We start from the raw sequence: 23756 nt of genomic DNA, 5'->3' as shown, positions 1-23756 counted from the left end.
TTTTCTTTATAGTCAAAGCAGAATGGTGCTTAAAACAATACTGGAAATTCGGACAGATGGCAACAAGTTTCATCACCATCTTCTTGATCCAGCCACTTCTGTGAGTCACTAAGGACCTGGGTGCCTCGGTTTCTCATCTATAAGGGGGTTTAGAATAGATCAGTGATTTATAAACCATACCCTCAAAAACCCTAGGACTCCAGGGAAGGGCATGATTGTGTGGATCCACTTACCTTTCACCTCAGCACGCGGCTAACCTGCAGCCCAACTTTGATCTTATCTATACACGAGCGCTCTCCTTAAAGACAAGGGTTCACTAATTTTTTTTTTCTTTTTAGTTTTAAAAACACTGCATTAGATGATCTCGGGGATCTTCCTGGTGTGCATCCTCCATGAGTCTATTATTGGATAATCGATCCTTTTCCAATCATTGTATGGAGAAGTGTCAGGTAGATAGGAAATGATTTTTTTTAAAAGTATCTTTACTGGAGTATAATTGCTCTACAGTTGTGTGTTAGTTTCTGCTTTATTACAAAATGAATCAGTTATACATATACATATATCCCCATATCTCCTCCCTCTTGCGTCTCCCTCCCACCCTCCCTATCCCATGCCTCTAGGTGGTCACAAAGCACCGAGCTGATCTCCCTGTGCTATGTGGCTTCTTCCCACTAGCTATCAATTTTACATTTGGAAGTGTTATATATGTCCATGCCACTCTCTCACTTCGTCCCAGCTTATCCTTTGCCCTCCCCGTGTCCTCAAGTCCATTCTCTACGTCTGCGTCTTTATTCCTGTCCTGTCCCTACGTTCTTCGGAACCATATATAATTATATATATATATATTTTTTAGATTCCATATATACGTGTTAGCACACGGTATTTGTTTTTCTCTTTCTGACTTACTTCACTCTGTATGACAGACTCTAGGTCTATACACCTCACTACATATAACTCAATTTCGTTTCTTTTTATGGCTGAGTAATATTCCATTGTATATACGTGCCACATCTTCTTTATCCATTCATTTGTTGATGGACACTTAGGTTGTTTCCATGTCCTGGCTATTGTAAATAGAGCTGCAATGAACATTGTGGTAAATGACTCTTTTTGAATTATGGTTTTCTTGGGGTATATGCCCAGTAGTGGGATTGTTGGATCATATGGTAGTTCTAGTTTTAGTTTTTTAAGGAACCTCCATACTGTTCTCCATAGTGGCTGTATCAATTTACATTCCCACCAACAGTGCAAGAGGGCTCCCTTTTCTCCACACCCTCTCCAGCATTTACTGTTTGTAGATTTTTTGATGATGGCCATTCTGACCGGTGTGAGGTGATACCTCATTGTGGTTTTGATTTGCATTTCTCTAAGGACTAGTGATGTTGAGCATCCTTTCATGTGTTTGTTGGCAATCTGTATATCTTCTTTGGAGAAATGTCTGTTTAGGTCTTCTGACCATTTTGGATTGGGTTGTTCGTTTTTTTGATATTGAACTGCATGAGCTGCTTGTAAATTTTGGAGATTTGTCCTAATCCTTTGTCAGTTGCTTCACTTGCAAATATTTTCTCCCGTTCTGAAGGCTGTCTTTTCGTCTTGTTTTTGGTTTCCTCTGCTGTGTAAAAACTTTTAAGTTTCATTAGGTCCCATTTGTTTATTTTTGTTTTTATTTCCATTTCTCTAGGAGGTGGGTCAAAAAAAGATCTTCCTGTGATTTCTGCCTATGCTTTCCTCTAAGAGCTTTATAACCTTACATTTAGGTCTCTAATCCATTTTGAGTTTATTTCTGTGTATGGTGATAGGGAGTGTTCTAATTTCATTCTTTTACATGTAGCTGTCCAGTTTTCCCAGCACCACTTATTGAAGAGGCTGTCTTTTCTCCATCTTATATTCTTGCCTCCTTTATCAAAAATAGGTGACCATATGTGCATGGGTTTACCTCTGGGCTTTCTATCCTGTTCCATTGATATATATTTCTGTTTTTGTGCCAGTACCATACTGTCTTGATTACTGTAGCTTTGTAGTATAGTCTGAAGTCCAGGCGCCTGATTTCTCCAGCTCCGTTTTTCTTTCTCAAGATTGTTTTGGCTATTCAGGATCTTTTGTGTTTCCATGCAAATTGTGAATTTTTTTGTTCTAGTTCTGTGAAACATGCCAGTGGTAGTTTGATAAAGGATTGCATTGAATCTGTAGATTGCTTTGGGTAGTATAGTCATTTTCACAATGTTGATTCTTCCAATCCAAGAACATGGTATATCTCTCCATCTGTTTATATCATCTTTAATTTCTTTCATCAGTGTCTTATAGTTTTCTGCATACAGGTCTTTTGTCTCCTTAGGTAGGTTTATTCCTAGGTATTTTATTCTTTTTGTTGCAGTGGTAAATGGGAGTATTTCCTTAATTTCTCTTTCAGATATTTCATCATTAGTGTATAAGAATGCCAGAGATTTCTGTGCATTAATTTTGTACCCTGCTACTTTACCAAATTCATGATAGGAAATGATTTAAAATCCTATATTGAAGTATTTAAAGGAAGAGCAACAAAAACAAGAAAGGGATCTTATTCTAAGGGGCCAGATGTGCTTATTTAGATTTGTGGAAATCCACCAGATAGCCTGATCAGAGGGTTCCCAAATGCCATGAGAGGCCAATGAGAGTTCACTCTTGCATCTCTCTGCTTAGGGCTCTGGGGAAAAGCAGGATGGTTTAGCAGTGGACAGAGCACTGAACTCAGATCCCGAGACCTGGGTTCCAGGCTGAATTTGGAACTTACCAGGTATATAACTCCTGATGCTTATTTAACAAAAACTGGAGGGCTTACTAAATACCAATCCATAGACTGGATGTTCTGACCACAGAGATGAACCAGACAGTTGTGGGACACTCCTTCCCATTACTCAGATCCCTTGTCTGTAAAGTAGGGTAATAACACCTGCTCCCTCTCCCAGGCCCTGTGGTCCTGCAGAGATGGCAAGGCTTGTGCAAACTGCCAAGCACAGACAACATTGAACTAGACAACCACAGATTCTCCTCCTTTTAAGTACATAATGTATATGAAACTTCAAGAATTCACCCAGTTGATAAAATGAGGTGACAATAGGTTTTGCCTAACCAAAAAACCACAACATTTCTAGAACATGAAGCAGCATGGCAAAACAGAAAGGGCACAAGCCGTGGCACCAGAAAATGCCACTCGAATCTCACTCTGCCTCCTACTAGACCCTACCAACATCTACAGGCCCACTGTCTCATATGTAGAACAGGATATTAATACCTGCAATTTCATAGGGTCATTGTCAAGGTAAATCAGAATTATGTAAGTAAAGTATTGGGCATATAGAGTTAGCACGTAGTGAATATAGTTTTCCCTTTCTCTCCCTCCCAGGCACCTAGAAATCTCAGATGAGAAAACAGTGTATTTTAAATAGTAGAGCTTACCTCAAAATTGTTGCTATTGCTACCCAGCTCTATATCATAATCACCTCAACCAAAAAGGGCAGGAAACTTCTGGTTGTTATGACCATGGAATCCAGATGTAGAATATGCCCCGTCATCAGGAAAATCTTACAGTCTTGGCACAGTTTGAGGACAGAGACGGAGAGCAGCAGCCAGTAACAGAGGGGAGACTCTACAGTCTGGAATGCCACAAACTTCCAACCACAAAAGTGCTCTCTGGCTCTCAGACTGTGGTATCCCCCTGTGGTGCAGGCCATGGCCCCTATTCTTGTCAGCAAGTCTACTCCGGAAGCACATGACTTTCTCCAGTCATTGCTAGGCCACATCCATGGGAAGGTTTGTGGCACTGTTCATCACCTCCACCCAGCCCAGTTAAACAATTCAGGCAAATCGTTTTCTCATTTCTGAGAGAGGAAGATAGCAGAAGATAGTCCCCCAAGTCCTTTCTACCCCTATAACCCTTTGATCCTGTGACCCATTCTTAACTTCTCCATTCGTTCATTCAACAATGTTGATGGAACTCCTCCTATGTCTTGGATTCTGTGACCCATTCTTTCATTCATTCATGCATTCATTCACTCATTCATATATTCAATAATGTATATAGAACACCTCCTATCTTTGATTCTGTGACCTGTTCTTAACCTCTCCTTTCATTCACTTATTCAACAATATTCACTGACCACTTGCTATATACCAAGTACTGTTACATGCAAGAATGTACAAAAATGAGTAAGAAATAATCCATGCCCCAAGCTTACAGTCAATAAGGACATAGACGAATAAGCAATTATAATGTAGCATGGGAGGTATTATGAGAGATCCATGGGAAACATGGGAGGGGATGCCTAATATGCCTAATTCTGGCTGGGAGATGGGACAATGATGGGGGAGGGGAGGCAGGGAAGGTTTCTCAGAGGACTGAGTGTTGAGGGATAAGAAGAAGGTTATCAGGCCAATCAGATGGGTTGAGGACATCCCAGAAGTAGGGAAAAGAATATGCCAAGGTAAGGAGATATAAGCATGGCAGTCTGCAAAACAGATCACTCGATATGATTGAAATAAGGGATATACAGGAGGGCATACAGGAGGGATATACAGGAGGGCAGAAGAAAGGGTACTCAAAAGATGAAGCATCTTCTATACTTTGCTAAGAATAGCAAACTTTATCCTTTCAGGGAATGCCTAAAACATCCTAAATAAGGATTATCTGGATTACATGAGTCTTTTAGAAAGTCTACAGTGTAAAGACTGGATTATACAGAGACTGGGGTGGGGGAAGAGGAGATGAGACTGAGGCAAAAAAAGATGTTAATCCTTATGGGAGAAAATAGCAACATAGATGAAAGCAGTGGTGGGGAGGGTGCATGATGAATGCTAGAGATATTTTGGAAGTAGAATCAAAAGCCTTGGTGGTCCATTTGATGTGGGAGGAAAGGAAATGGGTCGCATGTAGGATTACACCCAGGTTTCTGACTTGGGTCGGTGGGTTCATGAAGGGTGGGGACAGCAGCCCAGAAAGGGATCACAAGAAGACCAGAAATCCTCCCGGCTCCCCAGGCCTGAAAATCTCAGGCATCTCCATATGCAACAATACACCCTCCACAATAAATCACGCTGAACCCGTGGTATCCACAGGAGTTCTCCTTCTCTAAGGGGGCACCAGGAAGTCACAGGATGAACATGGAGCATCTTCATAGATCAACGTTTTGACATATGTATTTGTGGGGAAGAAAAGTAATTTAACTGCTAAGTTTATTTAAAACATTATTTTAAAGCAACATATGTTATAGAGTAAGGTGCCTATTTTCATCCAAATTTGCAGATGGAACAAAAGACTTTGAAGATACTTCAAAGAAACCTCCTAGAGGCTGAGAACCCTTGTGAGAGAAGGGTCCCCTGCCTTTGGGGTTCTTCAGTGCAAATAGCCACAAAGTGCTGCACTGTAACGTTATCAAGCAAAGCTGAGGAAGCACAAACACCAAGACTTGGCATTTCCGTTCCCGTGCAGGCACCTTAGATAGGTGGTTCTCAAAGTGTGGTCTGTGGACCCCCAGGGGTCTCTGAGACCCTTTCAGGGATCCTCAAGATCAAAACTGTTTTCATAGAAATACTAAGATATTATATGCCCTTTTCACTCTGTTAACATTTGCGCTGATGACACAAAAGCAATGGTGGGTAAAATGCTGGCACCTTAGCTTAAGTAGAGGCAGTGGCACCAAAGCATCCTAATAATCACTGCACTCTTCACCACCACACACTCGCAGTAAACACACACACACACAAAACCAAACAACCCTGCCAGTTTCACTTAAGAATGTCTTTGGTGGGGAACATCCCTGGTGGTCCAGTGGTTAAGACTCTGAGCTTCCAATGCAGGGGGTGTGGGTTTAATCCCTGGTCAGGGAATTAGGATCTCACAAGCCATGCAGCGTGGTCACAAAGAAAAAAATTATATATATAAAAAAAAATCTTTGATGAAGCAGCAGTAGAAATTATTAATTTTATTAAAGATTGACCCTTGAGCAAACTTGTAAAAAATATTAAATGTAATGAAATGTGTGCATAAAGCACTTCTGCCATAACTGAAGTACAATGGCTGTATCTAGGAAAAGTACGTGTGTGATTGAGTTGGGAGCAGAACCAGCAACATTTTTCATGGAATATCACTTTTAATTGAAAGAATAACTGACAAACTTTGGTCATTCAAATTTGGGTATTTGGCAGGCAATTTCTGGGAAATGAATGAAGTAAGGTTGATACTTTAAGGAAAAGCTGACAGCATTTGTAGCCAACAATAAAATTCAAGCTTTCAAGCAAGAGTTAAAATTTTGGAAAACCCGTACCCTACACTGTGAACTTGACAGTTTCCCAATACAGACTTTTCAAATAAGACCAGTGTTGACATTAATAAATTTTTTATACTGTATAATGACATGTTTCAACATTTGGTAGATCTAGAGAACTTAGTGAAACAATACTTTCCAAATAACTCATGTGTGATGGTACATACATGATGATCCATTCAAACTGCAATATAGACCAGTAGGTTTTAATGAAACTGAATACAAAAAATTCATGGAAATGGTTTCAGATTCCACATTACAATGAACTAAGCTAAGGGATAGGTTTAAGAAGCTCCCTCTTTTTGAGTCTTGGCAAAGTACCAAAGAATAGCTGTAATTATCTGAAAAGGCTATTACATATCTGTGTGAAGCCAGATTTTCTTCATATATTCCATCCAAAACATGCTGCAATTGACTGAATGTAGCAGCAGATATGATAATCTTGTCAGACGTTAAAGAGATTTGTAAAATTATGAAATAATACCACTCTTCTCACTAAATTTTTTTGGAAAAAGGTATTTTTCATAAAAATATCCTATTTCTAATGAACAGATAATGGGTTATAACCATTATTTTTAACAATAAAAATATTTAATTTCTCAATTTTAATCTCTGTTATGCTGTATAGAGATGGATACAATGCATATACACAAAAGCTCTTTGACATCCTCAATAACTTTTAGGTGGTCCCAAGACCAAAATATTTGAGAACCAGTGTCTTAGAGAAACTTTCACTCAGGCCAAAGAGATATGTACTTGCATGCTCACAGCAGCACTGTTCTAACAGCAAAAAGTAGAAACATACCACACACGCTGTGGTATGTTTCTACAGTACAATACTAGGGAGCAGTGAAAGTGAATGCACCACAGCTAAATGCACCAACATGAATACATCGCACAAAGGTAACAGTTGGATGAAAATCCAAGGTGCAGAATGCATGCTATTTGCCACCTTTTTAATACTTTTACATTTACATTTTTATAAATTTCAAAGACAAGCGAAACTAAGTATGGTAAAGCTATAGAGAAAAAGCTAGGGGAATGATCAACAGAAAATTTAGGAAAATGGGAACAGGTAGCAGGAGAAGAGTACAGGAGAAATTTGCTAGCGTTGAAATCTGTTAGATTGGGCAGTAGGTTTATTCATGTTCATTTAACCATAATGCTTCATTATATACGTAAAGCTTCCTTTGCCAAAGGAAACCAAAGACGTATGGAAGGGGTGGTTGGAGGAGGGGCAGGGACCAAGCCCCGGCTGAGGGTCTGCAGCACTGGCCCCAGAGAAATCCATCACTGGGGCAGGTCTCTTCTTGGACACCTTCAGCGGTCACAGCCACTGCCATCCATCTACTTTGGTTTTTCAACAGCCCTCCCTACTTAAAAAGGCCACTTCTTCCTTCAGGCCATCATCCTCCATCTCCATCTACAGCACAATGAAAAACTACCAAATTTCACAGTTGATTCTGTGCTGTATCCAAAACACTAAACTTAACCAGCATAACCTCTTATCACCTGGGTCAGCTCCTACTACATTTTTCCTACTTCCTATCCTTACATCACCAATATGCCTGCTCTGGTTCAACGAAGTTCCTTAGTGTCTCCTGCCTACTTCTGATTTATTTCAACCTCTTTTGGCTAATGCTATTTCTTCTGCTTGGAACGTTCTTCTCTCGTCTCAAGATCTAAATACAGGGCTTCCCTGGTGGCGCAGTGGTTGAGAGTCCGCCTGCCGATACAGGGGACACGGGTTCGTGCCCCGGTCTGGGAAGATCCCACGTGGCGCGGAGCGGCTGGGCCCGTGAGCCATGGCCGCTGAGCCTGTGCTCCGCAAAGGGAGAGGCCACAACAGTGAGAGGCCCATGTACCGAAAAAAAAAAAAATCCATCACATCCTCGAGGATGCTTTAGGTACCAATCTTCTCCAAGAATCTTCTATCCATCACTCTTCCTCTGAGTTTCCTCAGACATTTACACACCTAATTCATATATTATTGTCTTGCACCTGTTGACATTGATTTATACTTATCCTCTGTGATTGTTTTGTGTCAACATTTGAAAGAACTGTCAGCACAGACTTCATTCTATACAACTTTTATGAAGCCAGGTAAATGCTCAAAACTTCTTCTTAATGAATGAGCACCAAGTAGGGACTCCAACCCTCAGCTGATCAAATCCTGGCTGCTCTAATGTGTGTTGACATCCATGTATCCTTATTCCCAAAAGGCTTTCAATTCACTATACTGAAAGATGTTTTCTCCCCGCTGTAGGAGCAGATTTCCAGTTTTATAAGAGAAACCAAGCAAAGAAGCATTTGCTCAATAGAATTCTCAACGTTTCTGCACCCCATCTCACCCCCTCTTTACTTGCAGTCCTTAAAGAAATCACCCTTGACAGGTGGTGGAACCAGCTTCTTTGTAAACACAAGATCTTCTGTTTCATTTGAGGGCAGTTTTATTTATTCAACAGGCCCTTATCTTAAGAAACCAAAGTTATCTTCCCTATAACTTCTACCCTGTGGGTCCTAGTCTCTGTTTTCTGCTCAGCATTTCAGAAATCCATGAAAATACTTTTCAAGCTGAATTTTAGTTATTTGTTTCCATCTCCTTCTCTGCCTGCTTGGCTCTGAGATCCCTGTGAGCCGGGACCATGCTCTATTCAGCTCCACAGATCCTTAATCGCTGGCACAGAAGCACTCAGTTACTGCTGCCTGAATGAATGAATGAATCAAGTATCAGTTAGCAGACACAAGGTGAGAATTTAGGATGAATGACAATTCAGAGTAAGTTTACTCCCTTTTTCACTTGACAGAACTTCATATGTTTGAATGTAGCTACCATGCACAATTTTTATCCACCCTCACTTTTTTTTCTTCGAATTAAGTACTCCCAACTGCCTCAGTAGTTAATTCCTCACATGATGATTTCAAGAGCCTGCAACATTCTAGTTGCCTCCCTTCTGGTGAGCAGTTTATCAATGTCCTCCTTTAAATCAGGGCACTCAATCTGGGATTCACTATTATGCATGTGATCTAATCAGTTCACAAGGCCAATGTTATCACCCTTGTCCTGAATTCAGTACTTACATTAATTTAGCCAACTCTGCTGAAATGCATCCATTTTTCAAATGATGGCTGAATTTTAAATATTGCTTGTTGATTAATAGCGGTTATCTCTGGGGGGTGTAAGTTGGGAAACGAGACTTTCACATCTTACTATAAATATTCCTACATTGTTTTAATTATTTATACTAAACATGCACTCCTTTTGTCATTAAAAGCCAATATAGATTTTTAAGAATAAATTAATAAACAGTTAATATCTGTGATTTCCATGGTTCCAGTCTCATGGAGTACACAAGTCATATTTAAAATACATGTACTCTCTACTATGTATAAAATAGATAACTAATGAGAACCTACTGTATAGCACAGGGAACTCTACTCAATGCTCTGTGGTGACCTAAATGGGAAGGAAACCTAAAAAGAGGGGATATATGTATACGTATAGCTGATGCACTTTGCTGTACAGCAGAAACTAATACAACATTGTAAAGCAACTATACTCCAATAAAAATTAATAAAAAAAAGAAAGGAAAAATAATAATAAAATAAAATACATGTATTTTTTCTTCTCTTTTGTATATATTTCTCATCTATTAACATGTATTTGAGTAGTCACTGGTACACAGCACTTCTGTGATCTAGCCATCCAGCCAACCCAAACCCTACTTCTAGATTATGAAATTCCTCTCTTCCTATAAATGTCAGAAAGCAGCTCACTATAATTTGATTTCCCTCTTTCTTAAGGTCAGATTAAAACCCAGTAAGTTATTATTGGAGGTTTGCTTTCCCCTAGAAGGGAGAAATCATATAGCACATTTCCGGAATATTTCCTGAAGCATAGGGTGTCCCACACTTTGTTTCCTTCCAAATACAGCTGTGTTTCATGCTCCGGAGAGGATTGTTGGGTTAACAAGTAGGGCCAAACAAGCACAGAATAGAAAACAACTCACAGTTCTAGGCCATTACATGAAGGCAGTGTTCTCCACATGGAGCACATAATTCAGACCCCAGAAAGTACATCACTGCATGTGACTCTATTCTATGACCCTCTGCTTAGTCTAAGGTCAAAATAAATCTTTGAGGAAACAAATATGATTGGTGGCACAAGTTTTTGTTTGTGAATCACAGGGCAACGTATGTGTTCCATCAGCACCTAGGGGGCCTCCTGCAGTGGAGGGTCTGAGAGGAGGTGCAGGTGGTGAAGGCATATCCTTCAAGCTTGAGACCCCGTGAAGGTTTCACAGACCTCAGACCAGCTCTGAGCCCAGAGACCCGCCCTTCACAGGGCTCCAGCCTTTCATAGTACTCGCTCCAGTGACCTCTCAAGCTAGTTTCTTCCTCCCTGTGGCCCAGTTTCCAGGTCTGTCCAATTGGTAAGAGGAGGGGCTCTTCCCTGCCTGCCTCACAGGCAGATGGTATCGACGAAAATGTTTTGTGGACAATAAGCATTATATAAAGAGAAGGTGTGGTTAATGTACTGTTAATCCATTTTACAAGACGGCACTCCGCAAGTACAGAGAGGTCAAGTGACTTACCCAAGGTCACAACGCTAGTGAGAAACCCTGGTGATTGTGGTGGGAGAAGGTGACAGAGAAGACTAGAATCTGTGTCTCCTGCTTAGTACAGGTCCTTCCCTGAACCTCTGGTTTCTGATCTGGAGGAGTTGGAGTCAATTATTCAGATCCATGAGCTATTTTTAAAGGTTTTAAGAGTTTAACAGATTCTCATCAATAAGCTGCCCAGACTCAAAATCATGTCTTTATTTTTGGCTGACATGGCATCAGCCCAGAGTGGGAGTTCTGGTTAGTTCAAGGGTCCTCAACTCTTGCTATCCATTTGTATCACCTGGGGAGCTTTTAAAGGATGTCCATGCCCAGACTCCACTCTGGGCCCATTAAATTTAAATATCTGGGGGTGTTTGCATTTTTAAAATCTCCCAGGTGATTATAATGGGCTACCAGGGTAGAGAACCACTGGGTTGGCTGATTATGATCAGAAACTGATAGGCAACAATAGCTGTCATTGACCGATTACACAGCACAGTTAAAGCAATCATACTGGGATCCTTAGTTGAAAGAAATTCACAAAAAAAAAAAAAGAAAAGAAAGAAATTCACACCTCGAGTGTCTTAATGTGGCCAGCATTTATTGTGCACATACTATGTGCCAGACACGAATCAAAATATCTACATGTATGAACTCACTTTGTCCCCATAGGACCTACAACGTTTTCCCAATTTACAGATGAGAAAACAGGCAAACTGCAGAAACTTGCCAAGGTCACAGCCAAAATGCGGGACAGCCAGGATGGAACCCACGCATCTAGTACCAGGATCTTAATCCTGACCAGTATCAGACAGATTCCTGATACTGCCTAGGGTTTATAGTACCCTAGCTTCAGTGATGAATTAAAAGATTACAGAATATTGGGGAATATAGAACAGTTTCTAATCCAAACGCCTGTGGGGGCCGGGAGATAAGACACTTCACGGGGGTGGACAGCTGTACATGCAGACGGGGACACGGCAGCCCAGTGGCAGGAACTGTGGCAGACTGGCAAGCACATGCCAGGGAAGGGAGACAGCCGCCACCGACTGCAGCAGATTGCTGCCATGTGGGGAGGTGGCCTGGTGCTGCTTGCTCGTCCAAGTTTTCAGAAGAAGATGGAAATCTGGATTTGTATGTGAAACCGACCATTTCCAAATGCTGTCTCGAGTTTTTAAACATACTGTATGGGGCAAAACATAGTAGGCCACTAGCTTGTGACTTCTAATATCATCCGTAACACACACACAACACACACATACAACATACACATACCCCGATCCTTCTTTTAAAATTCTTGAAAAATATATACACGTATATGTATAACGGAATCACTTTGCTGTACACCTGAACCTAACACAACATTGTTAATCAACTATGCTCCTATATAAAATTAAAATTAAAAAACCACCCTGAATCATCTAATGTTCTCTTGGTTTGGTCCTCTGCAATTAGAAACAGCAGACCCTGTCTTTCCTTCTTTCTGTGCAAAATTTGAACTATTACCTATGTAACACATAGAAAACCCAATAGAAATGTCCCCTGGGTAATTTTAATCAGTGGACTGACTGGTAAATCAATGAATAAATAAACTTTTATTAAACACTTATTTTCTCATTTGAATCTCAGTGTAAGTCTGGGAATGTGGATTTACTATCATCACTTTACAGTAAAACCCAGTCAAAATTCATTAGATTATTACACAATTTAGATATAACTCAGTCAAATCATACACACAGAGGAACTTGTTCCTCTAGTAAAAGCCTAAAGTAATACTGTTGGCCAATGAAACAAGTACTTGTCAAGCCCTATTATACAGCCTTATAAAAGAATTTTACCATATCGTATTATTACTCTATGAGATACATGGAAAATTTTAAAAAATAATAATAAACACAGACATCACCAAAAAGTTCTGACTCAGATATGCCTACAGTGTAATCACAAACTAAGCAAGTGGAAACATTTCATATACTTAATAATAGGTAATCTTTCTTGAGCTCTTTCTACAAAGCAGCCACTAATTAGGTATGGCTTTGTGTGTGTACATAATATTGACTTTTATATAGGTATGCAATTAATACGTACAATATCCCTATGATATAGGGACTGTTATCACTATTGAAAGATGAAACCAGAGAACAGGGAAGTTAAGTAATTTGCCCAAGGTCACACAGCTAGTTAGGGTCAGAGCTCAGATCTAAACAGCTTGGCACCAGAGCCTGTACACTGGACCACTACTCTATGACCTTAAAAAGCATGTACGGTCTCCGTTTTTTACTTACGATGTACCGTATACAGTAGACATAGTGAATTGAGGGCAAAAATCACATGATATTTTCTCTCTCTCGTTACAAAACAACAACAAAAACTTTTAAAAATACACCACCAAAGGAAACCATAAGCAAGACAAAAAGACAACCCTCAGAAAGGGAGAAAATATTTGCAAATAAAGCAACAGACAAAGGATTAATCTCCAAAATATACAAACAGCTCATGGAGTTCAATATCAAAAAAAACAAAAAACCCAATTAAAAAACGGGTGGAAGACTTAAATAGACATTTCACCAAAGAAGACATACAGATGGCCAAGAGGCACATGAAAGGATGTTCAACATCACTAATCGTTAGAGAAATGCAAATCAAAACTACAATGAGGTATCACCTCACACCAGTCAGAATGGCCATCATCAAAAACTCTACAAACAATAAATGCTGGAGAGAGTGTGGAAAAAAGGGAACCCTCTTGCACTGTTGCAGGAATGTAAATTGATACAGCTACTATGGAGAACAGTATGGAGGTTCCTTAAAAAACTAAAAATAGAACTACCATATGACCCAGGAATCCCACTACTGGGCATATACCCAGATAAAACCATAATTCAAAAGGAAACATGTACCCCAATGTTCATTGAAGCACCATTTACAATAGCCAGGACATGGAAGCAACCTAAGTGTCCACTGACAGATGAATGGGTAAAGAAGATGTGGTACATATATACAATGGAATATTACTCAGCCATAAAAAGGAACGAAATTGGGTCATTTGTACAGATGTGGAGGGACCTAGAGTCTGTCATACGGAATGAAGTAAGTCAGAAAGAGAAAAACAAATATCATACATTAACGCATATATGTGGAATCTAGAAAAATGGTACAGATGAACCTATCTGTAGGGCAGGAACAGAGACACAGATATAGAGAACGGACGTGTGGACACAGAGTGAGAAAGGGGAGGGTGAGACGAATTGGGAGATTAGGAATGACATATATACACTACCATGCGTAAAATAGATAGATAGTTGGAACATGCTATAAAGCACAGGAAGCTCAGCCCAGTGCTCTGTGACAACCTAGATGGATGGGATGGGGGGTGGGAGGGAGGTCCAAAAGGGAGGGGATATAGGTATACATAAAACTGATTCACTTTACTGTACAGCAGAAACTAACACAAAATTGTAAAGCAATTATACTCCAATAATAATAAAAATAAGTAAATAAATAAAATATACCACCAGACAACCCAAGACACTGGCACTACGTAACTTTAGGAAAATCTATCACCCTCCTCAAGTACAGTAGCTTGTTTCAAAAGCACAGATAAGCAGGCTGCTGATGATCAATCATGGAAAAGACCATCTTCCCTGGCCTTTTCCATTCCCCTTTGAAAGCCAACCTCTTCAGAGCACTCAAAACAATTCATCCAGAGACGCACATTTCTCTCACCCCTCGTCTTTTTCCCTTCACAACTCACTTCTAATGGGGCTCTAACCACTTTTCTGACCCATGGAGAAATTACAGGAAAGGAGAGAGAGAGAGGGATTATTTTGGGGTTGGCTTTTTCAGGCCCAAGCCTCGGAGAAGGTCCACGCATTCCTTCCTTGCTGGGAGATAGAACTTGGCTGAATTTGGAATTTCTTAAAAACAGAAGCAAGAGTACCTAAGCTTTAGTCATTTAAGAACTCGAGAGAGCTTCAGTCGTAGAGGTTTTTTAACAAGAAGGGAATGGAAGGCTGGAAACAATATCCTTTTTAGGCACACGGAATCTGCTGCATTTACTATAACTCTGGGTCAGTCTGTGAAAAACAGAGTGGCTAAAGGCCTCATGCTGATTTCAGACCGTGGGCGTGTATCACTGTACATTTTATAAAATTAGCTACAGTGCAGCTTCTGTGTGTGTGTGTGTGTGTGTGTGTGTGTGTGTACACAGGCAGTGAGGCTGACTTTTATAAAATAAACAGCAATATGCACCCATGCAGCTAAAGATTAGTATTAAGCCAAAGTCTGATTTTAATTTATGAAACTACCTTGTAACTACAGTGATTCTATCCCAAGGTGGGTCCTTGGGGAATGATAAAGCCATCTGAGAGGCCCCTGCTTCAGCACCTAGACATATATACTATTCTCTAATATCATAAAAACGTAATATACAGACAGAGGATAGAAATACAAAACTTGCTCCTAAACAGAAGGGGGAAAGCACCTAGAAACTTCAGCCCATTAAATCTCTTAGCTATTTCTAAGGTTTGTGCTTTGTACATTAGTTTCTTATAAAATATGACAAAAGACATTTCAGCTACCATAAACCATAAAGTATTTTGTACACATGGCCCTAGATGGTATGCATTACTGAGCTACACCTAGAAAGTAGGAAATAGAAAAGAGCCCATCAGAAACAAGACACAGCATCTTCACTGACAATCTGCATCTCTAAAATGTGATTCTAGAGTGCCTTTACTGAGGCCAAAGCAGTAACGAAATCTGATGGAAAAAAAAAACCAAAAACCAAAAAACCCCCACATGTCTTACCATCACTAGGCCTGGTCTGGATTTCTTTCGGATAAGAGAAAACTCAAAATCTACTCCTTCACCACAGAGCTCGTGGTCTTGTAAAAACCTTCTGCTAGAAAGCCTTTCACGCCCCCAAAAGTCCTATTTTGTAGGTCACACTCTCATTATCTTGTTCTGTGATCAGTCTGATTAAATTATAGAAAATTACTAACACATCACTCAGAATAGAGAGATGAGCTCCAGCCTGTTGTGTTTGTTTTTCGGTCCTCCTGTCCTAATACTCCAGCAGATATTTAAAAGGGAAGAGTGGAGGAGAGACAAGGCAACTTCAAACGAGGAAAGCGAAAGGATATATTAACCTCCTCCCAGGACTAAGCTGCCCTCAGCTTTCACAGAGGGCATTACTGACCAGTCACGGAAACCAAGAGAGCTTTTTCCACTCTGACAATCTGGGCTCCACCATCATTTCCTTCGCACCTTATCATCTTTTGAGTCCAAAGACACCGCTTTGCACGAAGTGACCAGGGTTAGTGCTACTGGATGAGTTTTTCTCTTTGGGGAAACGAAATCATTCAGACACAATCTGAACTACTGGCATTACTAAATAAACTGCTTTACCTACACATTTCGAATCTGGTCTTTCCTACAAGGACATCTTGACATTAACTAATTAATCCTTGTATTTTAAACCAACTTGTGACCCCAGGAGAAGCCTGCCTGGTTACTCCATCAGTACAACAAGATCCCTTGGCTGTTTCCACAGCCTTTGTCCATCTAATTTTATAAGCCTCGCGAGATCAAGACTTACCACACCTCCCTAGGAACTCTCCTAACAGGCCGTTCAAAGACTCTAAAAACTCAAATGCACAGCAAGCTCTAACTGGCCCAAAGCTGTCCACTTTATACTTCCCCAACGTGATTTATTAGCACTTGGTGCAGGAGACTTGTCAATTCACACCAGCTGTGTCATCCCCAGAGCGAGACGGCAACACGTAGACAAATTAAAAATCAATTTTTTTATTAGAAACTATTTTGCAGCATTAGAAGGAATGTGATTTTGAGCTATCTTCCTTATTTTAACAGCAAAGCTCAGTGGACCCTACTTACTGTATTAGGAATACATGGATTTCTTTCAGGAGAACAGATAGGCACTTTTGCCCAGCATCAAGCAAGCCTGCTTTGTGGTACCTCCAGAATCATCTGAAGTGAAATACTTTTCTATTTCAGATTTTTAAAATTTCCCCATGGTCCCTGTCCTAGTCAGGAGCTACTGTCTGGTCACTGAAAAAAATTTAATAAGAATAAGTAAGGGAAAGAGTTCAATCTTCTACCTTCTGTCTTTCAATAGACATATAAAGACCTGTAAAAATATAAAAATAAGGGATCCTGTTGCTTTTCAGTCATTTTGTTTCCCAATTTTACTAGAAAGCAAGAAAGAATTTTTAAAGTTTTGTTCATGACGAACACAATAACCTGTTCTGGTCTTGACCCACAACTGAGTAAACAGTGAAAATACTGGAATAACAAAACAACTGTTTTATGAACTTTTCCTTTGTGCTCCCCCTCGGGAATAGGCATCGGGCAGCTTTCCAATGATAAACAGAAGAGAATCTAAACTCATACCCGTTTAGGGGTAAGTTGAAGCTAATGAGGAAATCTTAAAAATGCTGATGGCACCGATGGTCAAAGGTTTTACAGATGCAACAAACACACCCCTTTCCCTCTACAGTTTGTGATCCCAAATGGAATCATGTTCACAAAAGGCTGAGCCCCAGGCCTGGCAAACAGTCACAGTATCAGTTTCCCTCTCTTCCTCTTTCTCAGGCTGACAAACATTTTTAAACTCTGCAGTTCGGGATTCTGCTAAAGATAAGCACATGGTATAGCTCCAAGGACCTCTAGGACATTTTTTTGGAACACGGTATTGGACCCTGTTAATGATAAGAACTTTTGTACAAGAGCCATCAATTGCAGCAGAGTCATATTTAAATCCCAAAATGATAATTACTGCTCTAGGCCAAGAAATAAAGGCTTTATTTTGAATAATAATTTTGAAATCCACTTCTCAAAAATAGTTTAGGTTTAACACCCTTGGTTGGGGGTCACCTCCGAAAGCTAGCGCAGCTTGCCTTTTTGATTTGCAGCCAGTAGGATCACCATTCAATTCTATAGGACAGTCCATTTGTTTTTCTGCATATGTATGAGGCCCACATAACAAAAACAAACACACACACACTTACTTCAGAGGCCCAGGAGGAAAGGACTGTGTAGAATTTTAAATCAGAAATCTAACGCTTAGGTTAGTAGTGTCAGGTTAAAGGCTCGCCCATCCCCAAAGCTAATTCGGTTCTGAACAGTCCCATGGGTGTCTAGTTGAACAGAAGGAGCTAGGAAACCTTAGCAGAACGAAGCCCAGCCTGGGGAATTGCTGGGACTCCGTGCCAGGGGCTGAGGCTCACCCCAGACTTGGTATCAGATAATACCAAGTGCTAGTCTGGATTTCCAGGACTAATCTACTGGAGGGTGGAACTTCCAGGTTCCCTGGTGTCTGTGCTATAGGGTGGGAGGACTGTGGGCTTTGGAGATTCCCCACTGTGGCTGGCTTGTATCATATTTAATAACACATAGAAAGAGTTTATTAGTAGCAATGGTTTAAGGGGGGAGGGTACACAAGCAAGGGGGGAACCTAAGAGGAAGGGGAAAGCACCCTAAATTTTCTAGAGATGCAGTTATCACAAGTTTCTTTTCTTGTATTCTAATTTGAACTTCTTAAATGTGTTTTCAGGTTCTCTAAATTCTAAAAACATTACATCAGTAGTGGCCCTTAAGCACTTGTATTTACTCAGAAGGCTTTTTGGTTTCAAAAGCAATCCTCCCCATCTCATTCCCCCTCCGACCTTTCCCACCCTGAAAACCACTCATATCACTCCTTTCTTTTATGGAGAAATGTTAAGTCGGCCCCTATATAACTTCTTAAAAACTCAGGATGACGGTCTATTAGAGCAATCAACTCCCAACTCTCTATATTTTAACTTTGATAAAAAACGGTTCTCCAGGGAAAGAAAAATCAGGCCACACCCCCCCCCACCGCGCACACAAATAAACAAACAAATAAACAAAGAACTTAGCATTAAAACTGGAATTTAGGGCTACAATTATATTCTACATTAAATATAAATTAACACTAATTTGACCAAAGTCCACCCCACTGCAAGTTCTTTCAATACTCACTCAGCACTTAGCAAGCCTTGGGTTACTATGACTGAATTGCAAAATAGACCATTTGCCCAGAAATTGCTCTTAGCTCAAATACAAACTGCTCACAAAACATGTGTAAACCATGCTTAAAACAGGCAGCACACATCCACAAAAATCCATTCAAACCAAAGGTAAGTGGAGAAAGCTTCGCAAATTAGGCTTCTCTTTAAAAACTGGAGGGACTTTTACGGTGTTTCCAAAAGGTAATTGCTTTTTACTTCAGTAAAAGTGGCTTTATGTGACTGAGAGAAGGAGTTGATTTTTTCTTTCTTTCTTTCTTTCTTTTTTTTTAACTTGAGTGGATAACAGTATTCAATTAGAGAACAGGGTGGGAGAGCCCACTCTCAAAATATAACTTAATCACCGGGCTCCAGCGCACTGGAGAGGCCCACCAAAACACACGAGCTAAAATGGAGCCTGAATTTCCTCTCAGACGGAGAGGGTAGTCGCACGAGGTCAGGGTCAAGGTCAGCAGCAGGGCAGGCTGCAGCTGCCCGACTGCACTACCCACAACGGGAGGGAAGGCGTTCCATCTCCGTCACAACCGAGCAGATAAATCCCTTCTCCCCTCCTACCCTCCCTCTCACCCCGCCAAGATTTTTTTTTAAGAAGAAAGGAAAATGACCAAATAACCTCACCGCCCTGGTTTTCGCACACAAGCTCATCAGCGCCCAAAGTTGCCATCTAAGGGCAAGTTCGCAGAGAACACTGAAGCCCATTTTGTCCGAGCAGGGCAAGCCTCCCCCGACGCACCCCCAGGATTCCTGCCTCCTCTCCCTGCCCCCAAACGCCCCCGAAAAGAGCTGGGAACTGCGGCCGGCCGGCCATGTGCACGCACACACTTCCACCAACTGCTGCGAGTTTTCTGTGAATCGCAGCGCGGAGCCTCCCAACTCGCCCTCCCCGACTCCGCCGCCTTCTCCTTCCTCGCACAAAATTTCCCTACACACCCAGCCGCCTGCGAATGATTTTATGTGCATATATATTACATATGTGATATTATCCTCAGAACCTCTAGCGGGCAGGCGAAGAAAGGACTGCACAGGGGCATTTTTTTTTTTTTTTTTAAAGGAAGGGGAAAAAAAGCACAACCCAAGCCCTGTGCGTCGACTCCTGCGTACCGGGAAGGGGAAAGAAAGAGGAATGTTTGCGGAGCGGGCTGCCTGCGAGTGCCCTTGCTCGCCACTTCGGCCGCGGCCCGGGTGACACGGAGGCACGGGGGCGCCCGGCCCGAGCCACCCGCGCCCCCTGCCCGTCCCCCGGGCAGACACCGCCGCGGAGATTTCGCGAGGGGGAGATCGATCGCGCTGCCTGTCTGCAGCGGAAACGCACACGCTCACACACAACCCCAGCCCGAGACACCATAACCTTAACCCTTCCCCCACCCTCCGTGAACTTCAGGTGACCGACCACGTCGGCCTGACACCCGGGCGGGCGGGCGCTCCGGCTCCGCTCCCGCCCCCAGCCCGGGTTTTGCAGGATCGGGCTCCGAGCAGCGCCAAACCGCCGGGAGAGAGGAGCAGTGCGGGGGGAGAGAAGAGAAATTGACCCTCCGTCTCCCCCGACCCCTCCCTCCGGCGCCTCCGGCGTCCCCTCCTCCCCGTCACCCCGCCCCACGCCTTCTCCCCTGCCCCCTCCTCCCTGCATTCAAGGAGCCGGGCGGCCCCGGGGGATATTTTTAGTTGCTTCTTTCTCCTTCACTTTTAGCTTTAGCAGCATCTCGGAACACTCAAAGCGGAGAAAGATTGGGTGTGGGGGGGTGTGAGCTGGAGAGGGAGTGGGGGAAAAGTTAAGAGTCTCGCAAAGAAAAGCCGGAGGGAGGGCGGAGAGGGACCAGGGGCGCGGGTGGAGGAGGGGAAGGGGACCGGGCCGTGCCGGCGGTGTGTGTCTCCAGTTGGTGTGTGGCTGCAGCCGGGGAGGGTTGTGATGCACTTTAGTCCTGGACTCTGCTCAGGCTCGCCGGGGAGGGGGGTCTGAGAGCCCGAGTCTCGCCCGGCTCCGTCTGCTCCGACTGACCCCGCATTTTATTGCGGCCAGGAGCCCTGCTCCTCCCTCCCCTCGGCTCTGCAGGGACCTCGCGCGCCGCGAGCCGCCCTGCCTCCTGCCTCCGCCTCGGCGCAGCTCCCGCACCCCACATCCGCCCGCCGCTGCCGGGCCTCGCCCCCAGCCCGGCCGCCCCGCGCCCCCCGCGCCCCGGCGCGCCCCCTCGCCCCGGCGCCCCGGGAGCAGCCGCCCGGCGGCGCGTGTGTACCCGTGTGTTTGTGTGCGGTGCCCCCACACCCTCCCAGCCGCTCCCGCCTCGCCCGCCCCCGACTCCCCTCCTCCGCCGCCGCCTCCTCCACCTCCGCCTCCTGCTCCTGCCGCCGCCGCTGCCGCCGGCGGCTCCGGGCCCGACCAGCCCCGGCGCAACCTTTAGCCGGAGACGGACCTCTCCCTGGATCCCGTACTCGGCAGGCGGCCGCGCGCCCTCGCCCCGACACCCGCAAACGCCATGTCACGGCCCCCAGCCCTCCGCGCGCCCCGACCCCCGCACCCTCAGGCACCGGGATCCGCAAGGAATTTCTTGTTTAAAAAGATTCCAACCTCTCCCACCTCCCCTCCACCCCCGATTATAAAAACCCCGGCATCCACACTACTCCCCTCCTCCCTTCTTTTGCCCCCTCCCCCCAGCAACCCGGAGTGAGGAGGGGGAGGGGAGGGAAAAGGGAAAAAAGCCCGATCTCAAGGAAAAAAAAGGGGGGGGGGTGAGAGAAAGAAAGAAAAAGAGAGAGAGAATAGAAAGGGCACGGGGCTGATCATCACCAACATGGCTGCCTCAGCATAGACCTAAACGAGGAGTAACCCGGGCTGTGTCTTTGTCAGTTTCACCTCTGTAACCCTAAACTAATGCAGAAAACAACGGAGGAGGCTGCGGAGGGGAAAGAGGAGAGGGAGGGCGAGAAAATGGCACGAGAGGAGGTGGAGAAGGGATGACTTACGTGAGGGAAGGCGCTTGGGCTGCTCCTGCTTCCTCCTGGGCATTTTCCCCCTTTTCTCACATTCTCCTCCTTGGTTAATGTGAGATCAAATAAACCCCCGTGGGGGCAGAGAGGCAGACACTGGCAGGAGCGGGGAGGTAGTTGGGGGGCGCGCGGGCGGGCAGGGGGAAACCCCTTCTCTCCGGTGTGTGCAATGGGTTGAAGCTTGTTTCCTGGAGCCAGAAGAGGGGTTTTCTTCTTTTCTTTCCTTTCTTTTTTTTTTTTTTCCTTTTTTTTTTAAATTTTTTGGTCGTGCACCTGGCTTGTCCCCGAGCGTAATATTCTTCAATGGAAACGGATCTAATAGGTGTGAGTGTGTGTGTGTCCTATGCTCGCGTGTGTGATGGGAGGTATAAATAAATGAGTGCCGGTGCGTCGGTGTCTATGGCCGCGCTCTGTGTCTCCGAGCCCCTAACACTAATGTCGGGATCAAAGGGCAGCGGCGGCGGCAGCACAGCTCACAGCTCGCTCTCTTGCTCTCTCTCTCTCTCGCTCTCTTTCTCGCTCTCTCTCTCCTCTCGCGCTCTCTCTCTCTCTCTCTCTCTGTCACACACACACACACACACACACACACACACACAGAGGCACAGACTGAAGGAAAGAGCGAGAGCTAGACACACACACACACACACACACACACACACAGCAAAGAGGAAGGTGCCCTAAGGCTCCCAGGGCGGACTCAGGCTGGGATTTGCAACCGCTCTGTCTGGAAAGAATGGGGGGCGCGCGTGCGGGGGTGGGATGGACTTCTTCAAATTTATCCCGCTATTCGCCAGATCTAGGGGGAAAGAAAGTTTTTCCCACTCTTGAAACCACGATTATTTCATTATTCTGACTGATTTTTCGAGAGACAATAGGTTTCTCTCGTAACTTTCTTTTGTTGATTAAACTACATAAATTCTTCAGGGTTTTGGCACTCAGAGAATTACTCTCTCACCCATTCACCTTAAGTCTGTGGAGGTGACAGTCTTCCACACACTCTCCAAAAACATTACAATAAAAATAACAAAAATAAAAATTAAAAAATAACATATGGTGAAATCAATAACTAGGTTGATGGAATAAGTGCCCCGTTTTGGAGTGTCCAGTGGAGTTAAAACTGGAAAAGGCTGCCTAAATGAAAATTACAGCTCCTTGACAAAGGGGGAAAAATAAGATTAGGTCACCCCTGATGGTCGATTTAACTGCTACATGATACTCCTACAGCAATCTTGACTTCTGAAATTTACTTTTTTCCCTGCTTTAATGCAGGTATGTGAAGTTTACCCTGAAGCAATTCCAGTTTGCATTGTGAGCTCAATATAGCAGTTTTCATTAACTGATACATACTTTCATTACTTTACAAATCACACATCTTTCTTCAAAGAGAGACATAAAGGGGAAAAATAGAAAAGGACGGGTCTCACTCCAGCACAAAAGGTACTTGGTGAAAGAGGACTGTTCTCTTTGCGACTGCAGACTTGCAGTCATTTGGATAAAAGTTCACTCAGAGGTTGTTAATGATTTAAACTCCAAAACCTGCTACTATAATTGAAGTAAAAAACAGTCTGAAGAAGAGTTGTTTCATAAAACTCTCTTTGTAAGAGAAAACTTTGAACTTAGCCGAATACATTATATGTCATGAGTCAGATGTAGCTAAAAAATAAAAAAGGTGCATTATTTAACTACATCTTCCCTTTTTAGCTTTTTCAAACCTCTGACTCATCATCTTATTATGTTAAATATTTTCTTACAAATTTTAAAATAGACTTTTTCATCAAAGAAGGTGGATGATATGGCAAAGA

General features: G+C 43.1%; 1 protein-coding gene across 3 annotated transcripts in view; it reads right to left on the bottom strand.

Moving 5' to 3' along the window:
- ZNF827 (zinc finger protein 827) overlaps window positions 1-22479 on the bottom strand; it is a 183559-nt gene extending 161080 nt beyond the window's left edge. For all 3 annotated transcript variants that reach the window (XM_082611180.1, XM_082611181.1, XM_082611182.1), the window contains exon 1: window positions 21931-22479. In XM_082611180.1, the coding sequence (XP_082467306.1) occupies window positions 21931-21973 (43 nt within the window). In that variant the 5' untranslated portion in view covers window positions 21974-22479. The remainder of the gene's footprint in view (window positions 1-21930) is intronic.
- Window positions 22480-23756: the final 1277 nt, after the last annotated feature.

The sequence above is a fragment of the Mesoplodon mirus genome (genome assembly GCF_964341445.2).
Source record: "Mesoplodon mirus genome assembly, chromosome: 2".
Lineage (NCBI taxonomy): Eukaryota > Metazoa > Chordata > Mammalia > Artiodactyla > Ziphiidae > Mesoplodon > Mesoplodon mirus.
The sequence above is the reverse complement of the archived record's forward strand: the minus strand, read 5'-3'. Positions and strand labels throughout refer to the sequence as shown.